The 14,337-nt window shown below is 35.7% G+C and overlaps 1 protein-coding gene across 1 annotated transcript in view; it reads right to left on the reverse strand.

Annotated features, from left to right (window-relative positions):
- Positions 1-14,337, reverse strand: part of LOC138064775 (adhesion G-protein coupled receptor V1-like) — a 273,548-nt gene that overhangs the window by 231,413 nt on the left and 27,798 nt on the right. The window contains exons 11-18 of the mRNA XM_068928702.1: positions 13,562-13,785; positions 6,350-6,382; positions 5,084-5,210; positions 4,812-4,997; positions 2,712-2,892; positions 2,081-2,244; positions 1,272-1,395; positions 641-907 (exon numbers count right to left, since the gene is read on the reverse strand). Of these exons, the coding sequence (XP_068784803.1) occupies positions 641-907; positions 1,272-1,395; positions 2,081-2,244; positions 2,712-2,892; positions 4,812-4,997; positions 5,084-5,210; positions 6,350-6,382; positions 13,562-13,785 (1,306 nt within the window). The remainder of the gene's footprint in view (positions 1-640; positions 908-1,271; positions 1,396-2,080; positions 2,245-2,711; positions 2,893-4,811; positions 4,998-5,083; positions 5,211-6,349; positions 6,383-13,561; positions 13,786-14,337) is intronic.

Raw genomic sequence — 14,337 nt, forward strand, 5'->3', positions numbered from 1 at the left:
TTTTTTTATGATTTTTTATTAGGCAAGAATGCTAAAAAATACATAAATACAAAATTATTTTTAAGGTCCACTAGGAAACTTCTAATATATGTTTCCATTTAGATAAGGCCTTATAAAACTATAATGCCACATTGAAGGAAAAAAAAAAGTATGTATTTCACCACTATAGAGAGAAAAGCAGACACCAGTTTATATGCTCTTTCTGCAAAACAAGGCTGCTCTGTGTTTGTTTTTATAAAAATTAGGTAGTTGCCTAGTATACCCTGGAGAACCAAAAAAATCTAGAAGAACCCCTTCTTCCCTAAGACTGTTGCAGTACTGAAATTCTTAAGCCCTGAGTTTTCGTAGTCAAGTCAAAACCCCATCCAATTTGGAGCATTTACATTTGAAAAGAGACTCTCACTCTAGTTATTTTTGCAGAAAAGGTCTCAGCAATATCTCCTGATTTTTGTTTCCAGTCAAACAATTTCAGATGAAAATCTAAAAGCACTGTATACAGTGATTGTATAGAAATGTTGATGCAAATCTCATTCATATAATATTGTCAAAAATATATTACTTTATGATAATGCCAACAGATAAGAAATTGCAGCAAAACAAAGTGACAGTTACTATACCCACATGAAATCATTATTTTTACCTGTAGAATTCAAAAGGATGATATAAAACATTTCATCTGTTTCAGGGGCATCATCATCATTAATATACACCGATACGTTCTGCTCTCTTTCCCCAACATCAAACAAAAGGACATTGCTCCTTCCACTGGGAACAAAGTCTCCATCTTCAGCTGTTGCATCTCCGTTAAGAGTAATATACTGGACTGCAATAGCAATATCAGCAGATCCATTTCTTAGCACTATAAAGTTTGCAACACTTCCTTCTTGAACCCTCACTGTCAGAGGTTCTGAAAATACACAAGCAAGAAATCTACCTAAGTTCAAGCTTGAGCTCCTTACATTTGACCTATTTGGAGGACTCCTCAATGAAACAGAAGGCATATTTGGTAAAGATTACGGAAATACTTACAGGTACAAGAGAATATTCATGTAGCTAGCCACCTAACCAGTCTCAGCATCAACAAAGGGAATCATAAAATGAACTAAGCAGAGATCCTAAAGGAAACAAATCCAAATTCAACACAGCAAAAACATGGAAGTTTTACACTAGCTCCATTGGGATAAAGATTTCTTAATGATCTGCTCTGTGATTAAAACATGTTTTAGGCAGTAAATGCATTTTACCTGTAAAAAAACCCAGTAAAATCTAACCTGCAAAATAAATGGGGTCATCATTCCTTGTAATTTGTAAAATTGCACTCGTTATATTGCCCAGCCTGGCTCCACCAGTAGCATTGAATAAGCTGATGATGAATACCTCCATCTCTTCAGGTAGCTAAAAGAGAAAGCAATATAAAGTAAAATTCTTTCATGCAAACAGTGAAGAAAATGAACAGCCGAGGGTTAACAAGCCAGAGATTTCTGAGTGCTGGTTTTTGTTCATTGATCCTTAAATGTGTTAAGCGGGATGACACATGATAGTTCAAATAGCTACAGATAAATCATCATCAATCTAAAATCCTTGTAAATAATTCCCTTTATCTCCACTGTGGTACAGATGCTGCAAAAGTCATCTTGCAGCTTCCTGCCTCCGATATGTAGAATTTATTTTTGCAGCTTTACTTATTTATTATTAACAATTCTCAGTCTTCATTATACCACTTTATATATAACAACATATAAGATCAAAGGTAAAATTTCAGCTATCAAAATGAGTCGTGTACAAATGAATTTTTCTATCTTAAAATTTAAGATATTATAATTATATATAATTATAATTATACATATATATAAAATAATTATTCTCAGCTTCTAATTTTTTTGTTTAGAGGTATGCACAGCTTCTGAAACTCTTTTATGATTTAATTAACCTCAATTATACGCACCTCTTTTTGTTTTTCCTACAAGTACTCATCAGCTTCTTTAGAAACAGACATTCCTTCCCTCCTCTTAAATTTTAATGTTTTGGCACTTACTTGTTGTCCCATAATCTCACACCAAAATGCTGTAAAAATATTTACCTCGTCTGGCAGTGAGTAAACAGTGATATTTTTTGAAAACTCCAGGTTATCAAAGAAAATAATCCCTTGTTCTGGATAGATGTCATTGGTACTTGCTGGATCAACAACCCAAGAAACACTAACGTTGCCATAGTTTCCTTGGTTTCTTACAATTCTGTAAGTAGCTACAAAATGCAAACATACAGAAGAGCAGAAAAGAAAAAAAGTTAGCAGAGCTGAACCAAAGAAAAAGGAAAGAAAATAATAAGCAAATTCATTTCTAGCAAAATCAACAGAATGTGAGAGCACTACACAAAAGGAAACCCATTATTAAATCCATTCAAATTTGCCCATCACTGTATATCATTTAAAAAAAAAAAAAAGTCAGAAGGTTTACCTCTACTCTTAAAACCTAATTTGAAAAATCCTGTGCACTTTCAACTTTTGTGATTCCTATAGAAGTCAAGGACAATCAAACCTTGCACAAAACAGTACTTCAGATATTTAAGCCTTAACTGTACAATTACATATTTTTCCAGTAGGACACATACCTATGTCTACCTACTTAGAATCTAGAAATACTTAACTAAAAAGTTTCATGCACTTTATGTTAAGAATGGGTATAGCAGTAACTTTAACAAAAAAGATTTACCAGCATAGATGATTTCTCCTTTACTTTCCTTTATGGTTACTGTTAGTCCATCAGGCAGAAACTGAATTATACCATGTGCATCATCATTCTTCAGAATGGTTATATTCACCCTCGTGGCACTCCCCAACTTGCCGGGCATTTCACTGTAGCCACTGAGTACCACAGAATAGATCTCATCCAGCTAGAAGAGGGAAACTTGGTCAGAATAAGAATATATGCTCAACATTTACATCATAAAGAAAATGGACTGTAGTCCATAGTCACTAACCAGGCAGAAAGAGAAGCAAATTTAAAGAGGAGGAAATCATATGCTTTCCAGGATAAAGCATACGTAACTTCTACATGCATAATGCATTTGTACATTCCCATAAGATAAAACACGTTACTCAAACTTTCTATCTTTGATAGCACAACCACTTGCTCTAAAAATCTAACATTACTATAAGCACAGACTTACGATGTGTACTTAACTTAGAATCACATAATTCATTAATACATATATATTGATAATACTCCTCAAAAGATAAGTGTTCCTTTCCCTAAGATTTAACATTTTTGTTCCCTTGCTTTGTAACAGAACAAATAAATACTTTAGAACCATTGACAGCTTAATGATTTAGAAACAATATATCAGTTTGCTTTAATAATCTATAGGACTTTGTGCTTCATATATTTCCAGGAAATTCCTCCCAGGTAATGTTTCAGGGAATATTAAAAAAAAAAAAAAAAAAAGTATTGCATCTCTGTATTTCTAAGGCCACCATTGGGCTGAACTGGGGAGCACTGCGTGAAATTAGCAGGTGGCTACTACTAAAAAAAAAAAAAAGTGGAAGTGGCTCTTCACACAAAGTACAATTAAACAACAGAATTGCATACTACAGAATGTTATGGATGCTAAAAGTTAAGTGGGTTAAAAACATAATTTTATCAATTCATAGAAGAAAAATCCACTGAGGATTAAACACAAAGACACCACCTCTTGTTCAGGACATTTTCCAGACTGCAGATCATTGGACCATGGGAAGGCATTCTAAAGAAAAGGCATTATACACGTGTCCTGTTCATGTACTTTTCTCTATCTGCCTTTGGCCACTTTTGGAGAGAGTACTAGATAAACGAATCGTTTTCTCTTTTAGTCCTGACACAACAATTCCGATGATTTTAACTGAGAATCTCAACCCCTATGATGTAGCTAGTCTCATAATACTCATATAAAGCAGGGAAATACTTTTACCTCAACGTAAGGATGAAGAACTAAAGGCTAGATCTAATAAAGAACTTGGTGCTTTATTGACCAACTTTTACTCGCTTAACTTATGTACCTGGCTTCTGTAGTGGAATTCAGACCCTTTTTACATGTCTTCCCTGCAGACTGTGTAGAGAAAATAAGTTTGAAGTTCTACAGCAGCCTATGCCAATTTAAGTTAGAGTTGCTGTGATCTCTTCATTTCCTGGTCAAAGGATCATCCGCCCATCCTTCAGTCCAGGACTGATGATCATCCGGTCCTTTGACAAGATCCTGCCTAAAACTTTTTGTACTTGGTAAGGTTAGATTTCTGACAGATCGATTCTGTCTGCTTATGCAAAAGTGGCATGTGAATGTGTATGTAGGGTGAGGAAGAGTGCAGGATCATATCACCCATGATTTTTATTAGCTTATCATGTGGTGGAACCACACCCTTGCCAACTTCCAGATGGATTCCAGACCAGACGACGCACGGAAAAGGGAACAGGCTAAAGAGAAGCAGAAAGCAAACATCAAGGACAGAAATGTGCCCCAAATGCTGCATATCCCTGGGATTTAAAACAAAAAAAAGGGGGGGGAGGAAGAAAAAAGTATCATAAAATCATTCAGGCAGACCCAACAAGACCTGATTCATACTGATGACATCTATAATGCTTTTATGTAGTATACAACTATTTTGTATAGGTCTTTTAGTCACTCATTCTCCGCTTTTTTCTCACATGCAACAAAAAAAAAGCCTGGAAGTGTTACAGAAAAACTACTAATATTTACAGCTGAAACCATCTGTATTTTAAGAACTGCCAAACTAATATGCCTATGAACACAATTTAAAGAGAGAAAATGTTAAATTTTACCTCTGGAATTCCATCCATCCTTGTCAGTAAAGTAATTACGATCTCTCTTTCACCAGGCTTGAACTCCAGAATTCCTGTGCTTCCGTAAAACTCATTACTGTCTCTTGGTTCTACAGTGTAGCGTAGAAACTGTCTGACAAGACTGCCTCTAGAGCGAACAATCTGCAGTTCAACAGACTCCCCTTCCTGTAAAAAAGAAAAACAGCATTTTTCTAGCACTCTGCTAAACTATGTTGTCCATAATGATTAAGAGCAATTACTCAAATACTTACCTTGATACTGTAGGGACCTCTGGAAGAAGAAGAAAATTCAAAGACTCCTCCTGGATCATCATTTTCCAAAATAGTAATTTCACAGCTAGTAAACCCAGATTTCAGTATTTGATTTTCCACACTGACCCTGAGAAAGGAAGGTAGGATTTATTTTTTAGTGGCAATCTTGTTCTGTAATTACATTCATAACTATGAAAAGGATATCAGAATAATGATGAATTTGGTTAATAAATTATGAACACCAGTATTAACCTGCAAAGAATAAAATAAATTAAATAAGGCACAGCATCAGAATATTTTATCAGTTTTTTTAAGAGTTTTGCTTCTGAAGTACCTTTTTTTTCTGGTTACTTATGATCATTGGTGGCTCTGTTCTTTTAATCATACATGCACATAACACCCAGGTACAGAAAGAGAATTGTACAAGCAAAAAGTTAAAGTTAAATTTCATCTGTTCAAGTTAAATTTAGTGTTAATTTGTAGTTGGATCAAAGCATAAGGGATATTCCAGAATCACTTAAATAATCTGATATTCCATTAATAATCACATATTTCCAAAGAAATTTTGGTCTCCCATATTGTACATTTCTGCTTCCTCTGTACTACCACCCAGATTTCACCAAAAACTATTTCATGGGGGAAAAAAATGTTTTATGTGATCTATTATATCTAATATGTGTCCAGGAATATTCCATAAATAACTTAAAAAAAAAAAAAAAAAAAACTTTTTATCGATTTGTCCTACAGTGAAGGCTACAAAACAGGATACAAGGTAAAAAGCAGCAAACATCTGTTCAATAGGGTAACCTGCCCATGTTTGTTACATATGAAAAAAAATATATCTGTGTAACAATAATGTAGTAACAAAATATACATAGGTTATTCAAAAAATAAACAACTTCTCTCATCTTTGACCACAGAAAACTTGTTTTGTGTAACTCTAATCAATTCAATCCTTTAGTTGAAGCAAAGTATTTATGACAATTTAAAGCAAATAATCTGTTGCATTAAAAGCTCAAATATCAAATACTGAGCCATGCATTCATAACTTTTATCATTCACAGATCCAAGATAAAGAAATGCCTTCAAGCCAGAACCCCATGCCATCAAATGAAACTGAAGGGGAAGCATGCATTGCCTGAGGAGATGAAAAAGGCCTGATTCTTAAGAGGAAAAGAAGTTATAAAGACAGATTCTGTCCAAATCAACCACTTTTAAAACAAAGTATTGATTCACTGAAGACAAAACAGAGTTCACTGCACTTACCCAAAGTACACGACAAACCTTTCTGTCTCTACCCTGTCAATACAGAAAGAAAGGGGATGGGGAAAGGAATGGAAGCACAATTTGCCAGAATTTCAGTAATACTAATATTAGAAAAGAATAATAATAAACCCAAACTCTCTTTTGCTTTTCCAAAAGCTAATATTGTTCATTTTATGGGAACCCTACTTGCTTGGCATTTTTCTGTTGACAAACGTTAGTAAGAGGTTTGGCAGTTCCCACTTAGGGAAGACAACCCCATGATCAACTCAGCATGTAAGGACCCATTCAAGGCATTCCCTAACAAGCCCTCCTCTAAGAGCTACATTATTGCCAAGCTCTGTACATGCTCACAAATCGCAGCAGCTGAGTAAATTTTATTTAATCATATTTGTAATTACTTAGCCCCTTCCATTACCAAAAAAAAAATCTATATGCCCCTATGATATGCCAAAATAATGACATAAATTGATAAACATAGTGGGAGTTGTAATAGGCACATATCAAAAACTACTCTGGCAGGAAATCACATCAAAACTTATTTAGGATAATTTTTCAGTTAATTAAATTATCAAAGAAAAATAGACAAAAGAAAAGAGTATCTTCTAATCAGTTCAGTTTTAATCAAGCATTTAAAATCATCACATCTAGTCAGATGAACAGCTAGCATTATTCTGCAATGGCAATAGTGCATTTTGGCTTTCTTAATCTGAAATAGACACATTTGATATAAAATTTGTATTTTATATCAAAACATCATAAACAAATAACCATAACATTTACACAGTAAAATTCAGACTCCACTAACGTTAAAGGGAATACAGATTCTGATTCAGTGTAGAAAAGAATTCACTCAAAAGTTTGAGAAAATAAAGTAAATACATTTCCAGACACACTCTTTTAAATAGGGAATCTGAATTAGTGGAAATTTGTCATTGCTTTCTAGTGAGGCTAGACTTTAGATACTACATATAGTGAGATTCTCCTTTCCCTCAGAAACATATGCAAAAGTATTCAAAAATTGGCAATGTTTTAAATGTAATAAAAAGATCAATGAAAAAATTCCAGAGTTGGTAACACTAACAGTTATATCACTAACCTGACTGTAATATAATTTCTGACATAGAATACAAATAAATCATAATGATAATTTTTTGAGATGTATGTCCAAGCTTAAACATTTAAAACATAATAATACATCAGAAACTGAAAGGTCACACCAGAAATAATACCCCTTTCAGCTTCAGGGAGTTACACTGAATAAGACCCAGACAACAAATTCTGTTTAGATGAACTGAGGAGTACTACTGGATTCTAACAGCATATTGTAATACATATTGGTAACAGTATAAAAATCCCAAGAGGGCAACACAAATGAAACAGTCACAAGGTATCATGAGGTCTGCACCTCCAAGTGTTCTTTGAAAGGACTGAGAACAGATTATTACTTTAAAAAAGTCATAGTGACAGTTACATTTGAAGCTAGAGAACGTTCAGTTTGGAAAGTGAAGCAACTAGTAAGATTCAGCCCATCATCTATTAAAGAAAATCACTGTTCAGGAGATTTCTCCATCCAAGTCCCACCTCTATCACTGCTGTGACATATTAGAAGTTTTGAAAAACTCATAAATTAGCCTATGCAAAAATGGAATAGAAGCACCTAGGTTCAGATTTCCAACTCTGAGTAGCTATTAAGTGAACAGCGAACGGCATACACAATAGGATTCTAAATATCTACAGTGTCAGCTACTTGCATATAAATTCTCATAACATACACTATAGGGCCCTAATAAAAGTAAAATAAAAAAATCAGTAGGAAGCATGCTTAAGAAAAGAGAAAGAAACTAAATTAGGAAGGTACATTCCTAACATCCACTGTCACGTGTTCTCATAGATTTGCTTTTTTTCTAGGGGGGGAAAAAAAGAGCCAGCTTTTATTCACTGTTTTGAACAATTACATGGTAATAATTTTACGTTACACTATGATCCCACAGACTTCTGTCCACTTATAAAATAATGTTTCTTTTGGTTCAGTTTAGTGTTTACATACTTAAATTTAAGCCTATGCATATTGTAAGAAATGGCTCAAACATCCAATTAAAGCTTTCAGCATGCTGTTTAGACCCTAATCAAGAACATAAATGCAAGCCTACATCTGTCAGGGCCCTAAATGCACTAATATACCTTAATTGCCCTGACCAGCCTCACCCGGAGCCTCTACCCAATCCAAAGCCTCAGGGGTTGCTACATTGTAGGTGTGCCTACCTGCAGCTCTGCCACAGCTATGCCTGTGTCTGGCCACGGGCCCTGCTGATCTGGACCATGACCCATGCATGACCTGACTGTCCGGCCTGGCCCTCGTGGAGCTATGTCTGACCCTCGTTACCCTGGCTAGCCTGATTCTGACTCATGTTCCCAGCTTGACCTTGGAGCCACCACCACAAGCCTGCCTGATGCCCAGGACCGGAGCTGCCCTTGTCTCCCCTGCCTGCCCTGCTCCCTCACTGGGGGGAGTGGGATGGGACCAGTGAGGCCCTGCCCTGCTGGCTCCCTCACTCCTGGCTCAGAGGGAGCTGCTGGCCCATACTGTACTCTGACAACATTCAAGACTATTGCACAAACAAGGTATTATTAGCAACGTGCATGTACCATTCTTTTATCATAGAAGTAAATACTTCTAAATTCCATGCCACACACAGGATCAGCTCAGTCCTATTTCAGTTCTTATGGTGCTCTTACGTCAGAACAAAAAAGGCGATTCAGAATGCCCACAACAGTTATCTATGGACATAAAGTTCCATATTATCACCGACGATAAGCCCTGGCAGCTTTTATGATGCAATCTCTACGCTTTCTGTCAAAGATCAGGTACAGAAAAAGCAATTTCCCTATGACAAATTTAATGGAAAATGACTGATTATTAGAGAAATTTTATCTTGAAAAGCTTTGAAAGACACTTTTTGAAAGATACATGAGAAACTGAATGGCAAGTGTGAATCTGTATTACTATTCCTATTAAAACCATACTTCTTTAAAAAGCTTTTATTTTAAATCACAATATCTCAGAAAAGGTGAATTAAAATTGCCTGTGGAATGTTGCTCAATTTGCTTCCTAGGTTTCTACTCAATGTTCACCCCATCTTTAATTTTTTCAGGATTATTTACTGATTCAATTAGTGGCAGGACCTAGATCTAAAGAACAGTATTAAAGTAGGATTTGCCACATTATAAATTCCACAGTGCTTCTTACAAGACAGCGCACCTTTCCTCCAGGTTTAACCCATAACCTATTTAACTTTGGAGGCTATTTTAATTTTTGTTATTCATAGCAGGAGATGTATGATGTCATACTTCGAAAAGCAATAAAAACTAGCAGTAGGTGTCCAGCAGCACTTATTCCAACATTCTGCTCCTATTTTCAAGCAACTTTTTCCCTTTCAAAAAACAAAGTCTGATCAAACCCTTGAAGAGAAACTCAACCTTTTACACTGAAAGAGATAATTGATATAATATCACATATATTACTTAATAGTACATTTGCTTAAGTAAGAAAGATAGCTATAGTTTTGAAGCAGACACTAACCACAGGACAAACAAATCACCAAGTTAGGAGAAAAAACAGCTACATTAGATAGTATATTAGTGTTTCTTTGCATTCCAGTGCAGAGGGCAATCCACAACACATAAACCTCACCTGAGCCCTGAATTTAAGGTGCTTAGAGAGTATGAGGGGCTTTGAATGAATGAGCCTTCTATGATTAGCTCAGTTTTTGCAAGAAAGTAATCTCTTGTACACAAAAATATTAAAAACCACCAGATATTTCAAAATTAAATAGTCAAACCATCTTGTATTTGCAATTTTTGAAAAATCACTTTCATAGCTCAGAGCTTCATCATTTTCTAAATATACTCATGGACAGATTTTCAGCCTGTGGAAATTCATATTGTACCACAAAAGTCACTGGACCTATAAGAAACCTCATACTGCCTCAGTTTTGCTACATGACATATAGTAGATTAGGATTTAAGTCATAACAAGTGAGTATGTGTGTATGCATGTGTGTGTGTATATATATATATATACACACAGGTATATGTGTGTGTGTGTGTGTGTGTGTGTGTGTGTGTGTGTGTGTGTGTGTGTGTGTGTGTGTGTGTGTGTGTGTGTGTGTGTGTGTGTGTGTGTGTGTGTGTGTGTGTGTGTGTGTGTGTGTGTGTATTTGTTCTGGTATCCTAAATCATGTGAATCATGACTCAAAAAACTTAAGGCATAAGGATTGTTTAAACAGTCATTTGTTTACTCTCACTTTCACAAACTGTAATGAGTTTATCAGTATATTGCTTATTTAAGAGTTTCCCAAATCCCCAAGGTCTCATTCTCACTGCATATGAGTGTAAACACAGGCTTACCGCAATGCCCCATGCCCTGGAGGTTCTACCCTTGCAGTCATACCAATCACCAAATCAATAGCTGTGTAGCTGCACTTTAACTGAAGGGATGACATCTGCCATTAAGAGGATGCATTGCGCAGGAGGAAAGAACAACAACCAGATTTTTTTCAGCTGATTTCTATTTGTGCTTACCAGGTAAAATGAACAGCCCTAGTATACATATATATATATGCTTTCACAAAGCATACACACAATTTCCATGGCCTGTTCCACCTACATTCAGCAAGAAGACCAAGGCCTTTTCTTTGTCATACAGATTTCACTACAGACATCTGGCTTTATTTATGTTTGGTCTCAATTCAGGCCTATTCAGATATGGGCAGGCATTCAACCTGAAGCTGCTCCTAAAAAAAAAAAAATATGAAGAAGCTTCAGCAGGTACAAGATTGTCTTGCTTCTTTATTACCCATCTCTTTGGAGGCATATTCTTCACGATATACACTGGCTTCCATTTTGTGGACCTAATTTAGAATTATATTTAACTTCTAAGGCCTATGGAAGGAGGCCCTAGAGCAAGAGAGGAAAATACTGTTTACAATGCCCTGAAAATTTCATTTATAGATATGGATGCAATTAAAGCTCTTGTTTAAAATGTAAACTGCCTTAACAATACGACTAAGTTGTAATTAACACAACCTGGATACAGCTAATTATTTTGACTATTTTATCCATGCTATTACCAATTGTAATAAGTATAATGATTATGACCATATTTCTATATCTATACTTCCATTAAAGTTCTCGCATGCTCTATTTTCCTACAGACTGATGCTACAATTTATAGAACAGTACAAACACATTCACAGCACAGTGCATCTTTGATTTCATTCTAATTCACTACTACTGTGAGGTGCTGGCTGCCAGCCTTTTGACACTGAACTCTTCTGTTCATCCAGAGAATAGAATCCATGCAGAAAGCAATAGTACAAGCTTACACACATAACCATGCCAGCGTCCTTCAACCTTGATTTGAAGAGTCATTTCTAGTACTAAAAAGATGATCTCTGCAGTCATTTCATTCTTGGCTTCTGCTAGTGTCAAAGTTGCCAGATTTTACCCACAGGCTTGAGGGATACCAGCCAAGTCTAGAGAAAAGTTTAAATTTTCTCTCTTCCTCGTTGACTTCTTTTTCTAGGCCAGACCACCTGTTCCTTACTTCATTCTCTGACCTTGCCAAGTGTGGGAAAGCTGCTAACTGCTGGCACGCTTTTCACCAGCCACTTCTTGATCAGCAGAACCTGCTACCCCCACCATACATAGTCAAAGCAGAACAGTGATCGTATTTGTCCAGTTGCCAGTTCAATCCTTATTGAGGCCACCATTTCTAAGGCACAGCCTAGGGTCTCTGACCAGAATAAATGGCAGAAGGCTGCAATTTCACACATCTGCACTGCTGTCAGAATTGAAAAAGTTGCCCTTGTATGCTGGCCTCTTCTCCTAGCTCCATTATTTGTTTCCTTCCCTTCCCTTTGCATTTTTGGCCACCTCAAATAATTTTTTCACAATTTTAATCATTTCTAATCTCAGTTTCCTCCCTTATCCCAGAAACTCTAAGGAATTCCTTGAGACCAAACAGCTTCATCTGCAGAAAGAAAGGTAGACAACTCCTTGCCATAGTATCCATTTCTTTTTGTCTTGAACAGGTTTGCTTTTTCAAGGTAATGGAGTAGCGAAATAACACATTCTGCACTAAGTGTACCTTCCAGCCAGCTTTTACTGAAGCAGGCTGACACTGCAATAGAAAAGCATCTTTCTTTTGCAGCAGAATAACATTAAAAAAAAAGGCTTTCTAAACCAGAATCTTCCAATAATCGGCAAAAGCTTGCAGAGCTGGTTGCCTACTATTTGGTAGTGTGCAATTGCCACGAGTATCTGCTGTTGAAGTTCCCACTTTACATTTCTTGCATAAGGTATATGGAACTATGGAAGTTCTGGGTGTCATATGTGGATGATGCTGCTGTCAGATCCCTAGAAACAAATATCAGTATGTTTTCAGCAAAAATGCAAAAACGTTCCTTAGACTAACAGAAGGTAGAAGAGCAAGTCTGGTGGTATTTCTAAGCTATAAACATAACTGGGTTGTTGGAAGCAGGACAGAAGATACAGCCAAGATTCTGTTGTTGTAGGGTAATTCCAAGAGGGAGTACGCTCCTGGGTATACACTAATTAAAGCATTATGAGTAGTGTTCAAATGCAAATAGGATCTCCTGAGGTTCATTCCAACCTGGATTATCCTATGATCCTGATCCAATGCAGAAGGGAGACTAGAACACTGAGCTTCAGAAACACTATTACTTTCTCTGAAGCTAAGAGTTATGATGGAAGTATCTAATTATCAAGAACGAGCAATACTGGACACACAGCGCAAACAACTAAAAAGCTGATCTAATTCCTCAACAACAACCTAGATATAAACCCTTTTTTCAAAAGGGAAACAGTTCTGTACTGCTTTCTACTTTTCACCGAGTATACTTTTCCCCATTATCTCACTAAGCATTCTATTTCTGTAAAAAAATTGTTAAAATCAAGAACTAAAATGATAAAAGCTGAAATAAAGAACTGTCTAATAGCATACATGCAGTATTTTCATCAAAATAAAAAGAGGAATAAGTCATTAGCTAATAAATATCACAGTTTCTTACATTTATTATTACATAGCCTCAAACATGGGCCTAACATTCCTTAAAGCATTTATCAACACAATGCATGCAGTGCCTTACACATAAATTACTACAATTGATCCATATAGACTATGTACAATACCTGTCCAAAGTCAATAAAACAGTTTCATTCATTTCAGGTGTATCATCAGCTTTAATAGTAACGTTGATTGCAGTAACACTTTGTCCAGGTAAGAACGCAACAGAGCCATTAAAAGGACTTATATCATCATGCGTTACTGCTTTTTGATTAAGACCAGAGGGTTTCAAACTCCAGAACACAGTCGCTTGACCATCAGTCCCATCTCTGTGCAAGACAATGGAAACCTACAAAACACATGAATCTGTCACAATTTGTGAACAACTACTGCCTTGCAAATTAAAATTTACCTCAAAATGTTCAGCTTTTTTTAAACTCATCCCTATGTGTATCAGGTATAGAACCTATGAAATCAATGATGTTATCTCAATGAACGTATATACTGAACCTTGTTCATCATTTATCAAAGTTACACATTTAGACAATGGAGAAAGAAAACAAACGTTTTACAGCTTATTCATATGACAAATCACTAAGCAATCATAAATATGGTAACCTTTGTGTGACTGATTTAACCAGTGCTTACTTCTTCAAGAAATAAAATATATTTAAAATCTAATTACCATAATTTTCCTTTAGTCATTATAGTACTGTCTCATCATGTAATCTGTTTAAGGTTATTAGCAGTTTTAATTTGAAAATGGGGAAAAAAAGTTATCTGAATCAGGATCTGTGTCAAGATTTCAGTAAAGACAACTAGGGAAAAAACAAAAATATAGGAAAAAATACATTTAAAAAAGTTTCTCCTGCTGGGACTATATCACTCAGATGGATTGCAA

The sequence above is a fragment of the Struthio camelus genome, chromosome Z (assembly GCF_040807025.1).
Source record: "Struthio camelus isolate bStrCam1 chromosome Z, bStrCam1.hap1, whole genome shotgun sequence".
NCBI classification, from domain to species: Eukaryota; Metazoa; Chordata; class Aves; order Struthioniformes; family Struthionidae; genus Struthio; species Struthio camelus.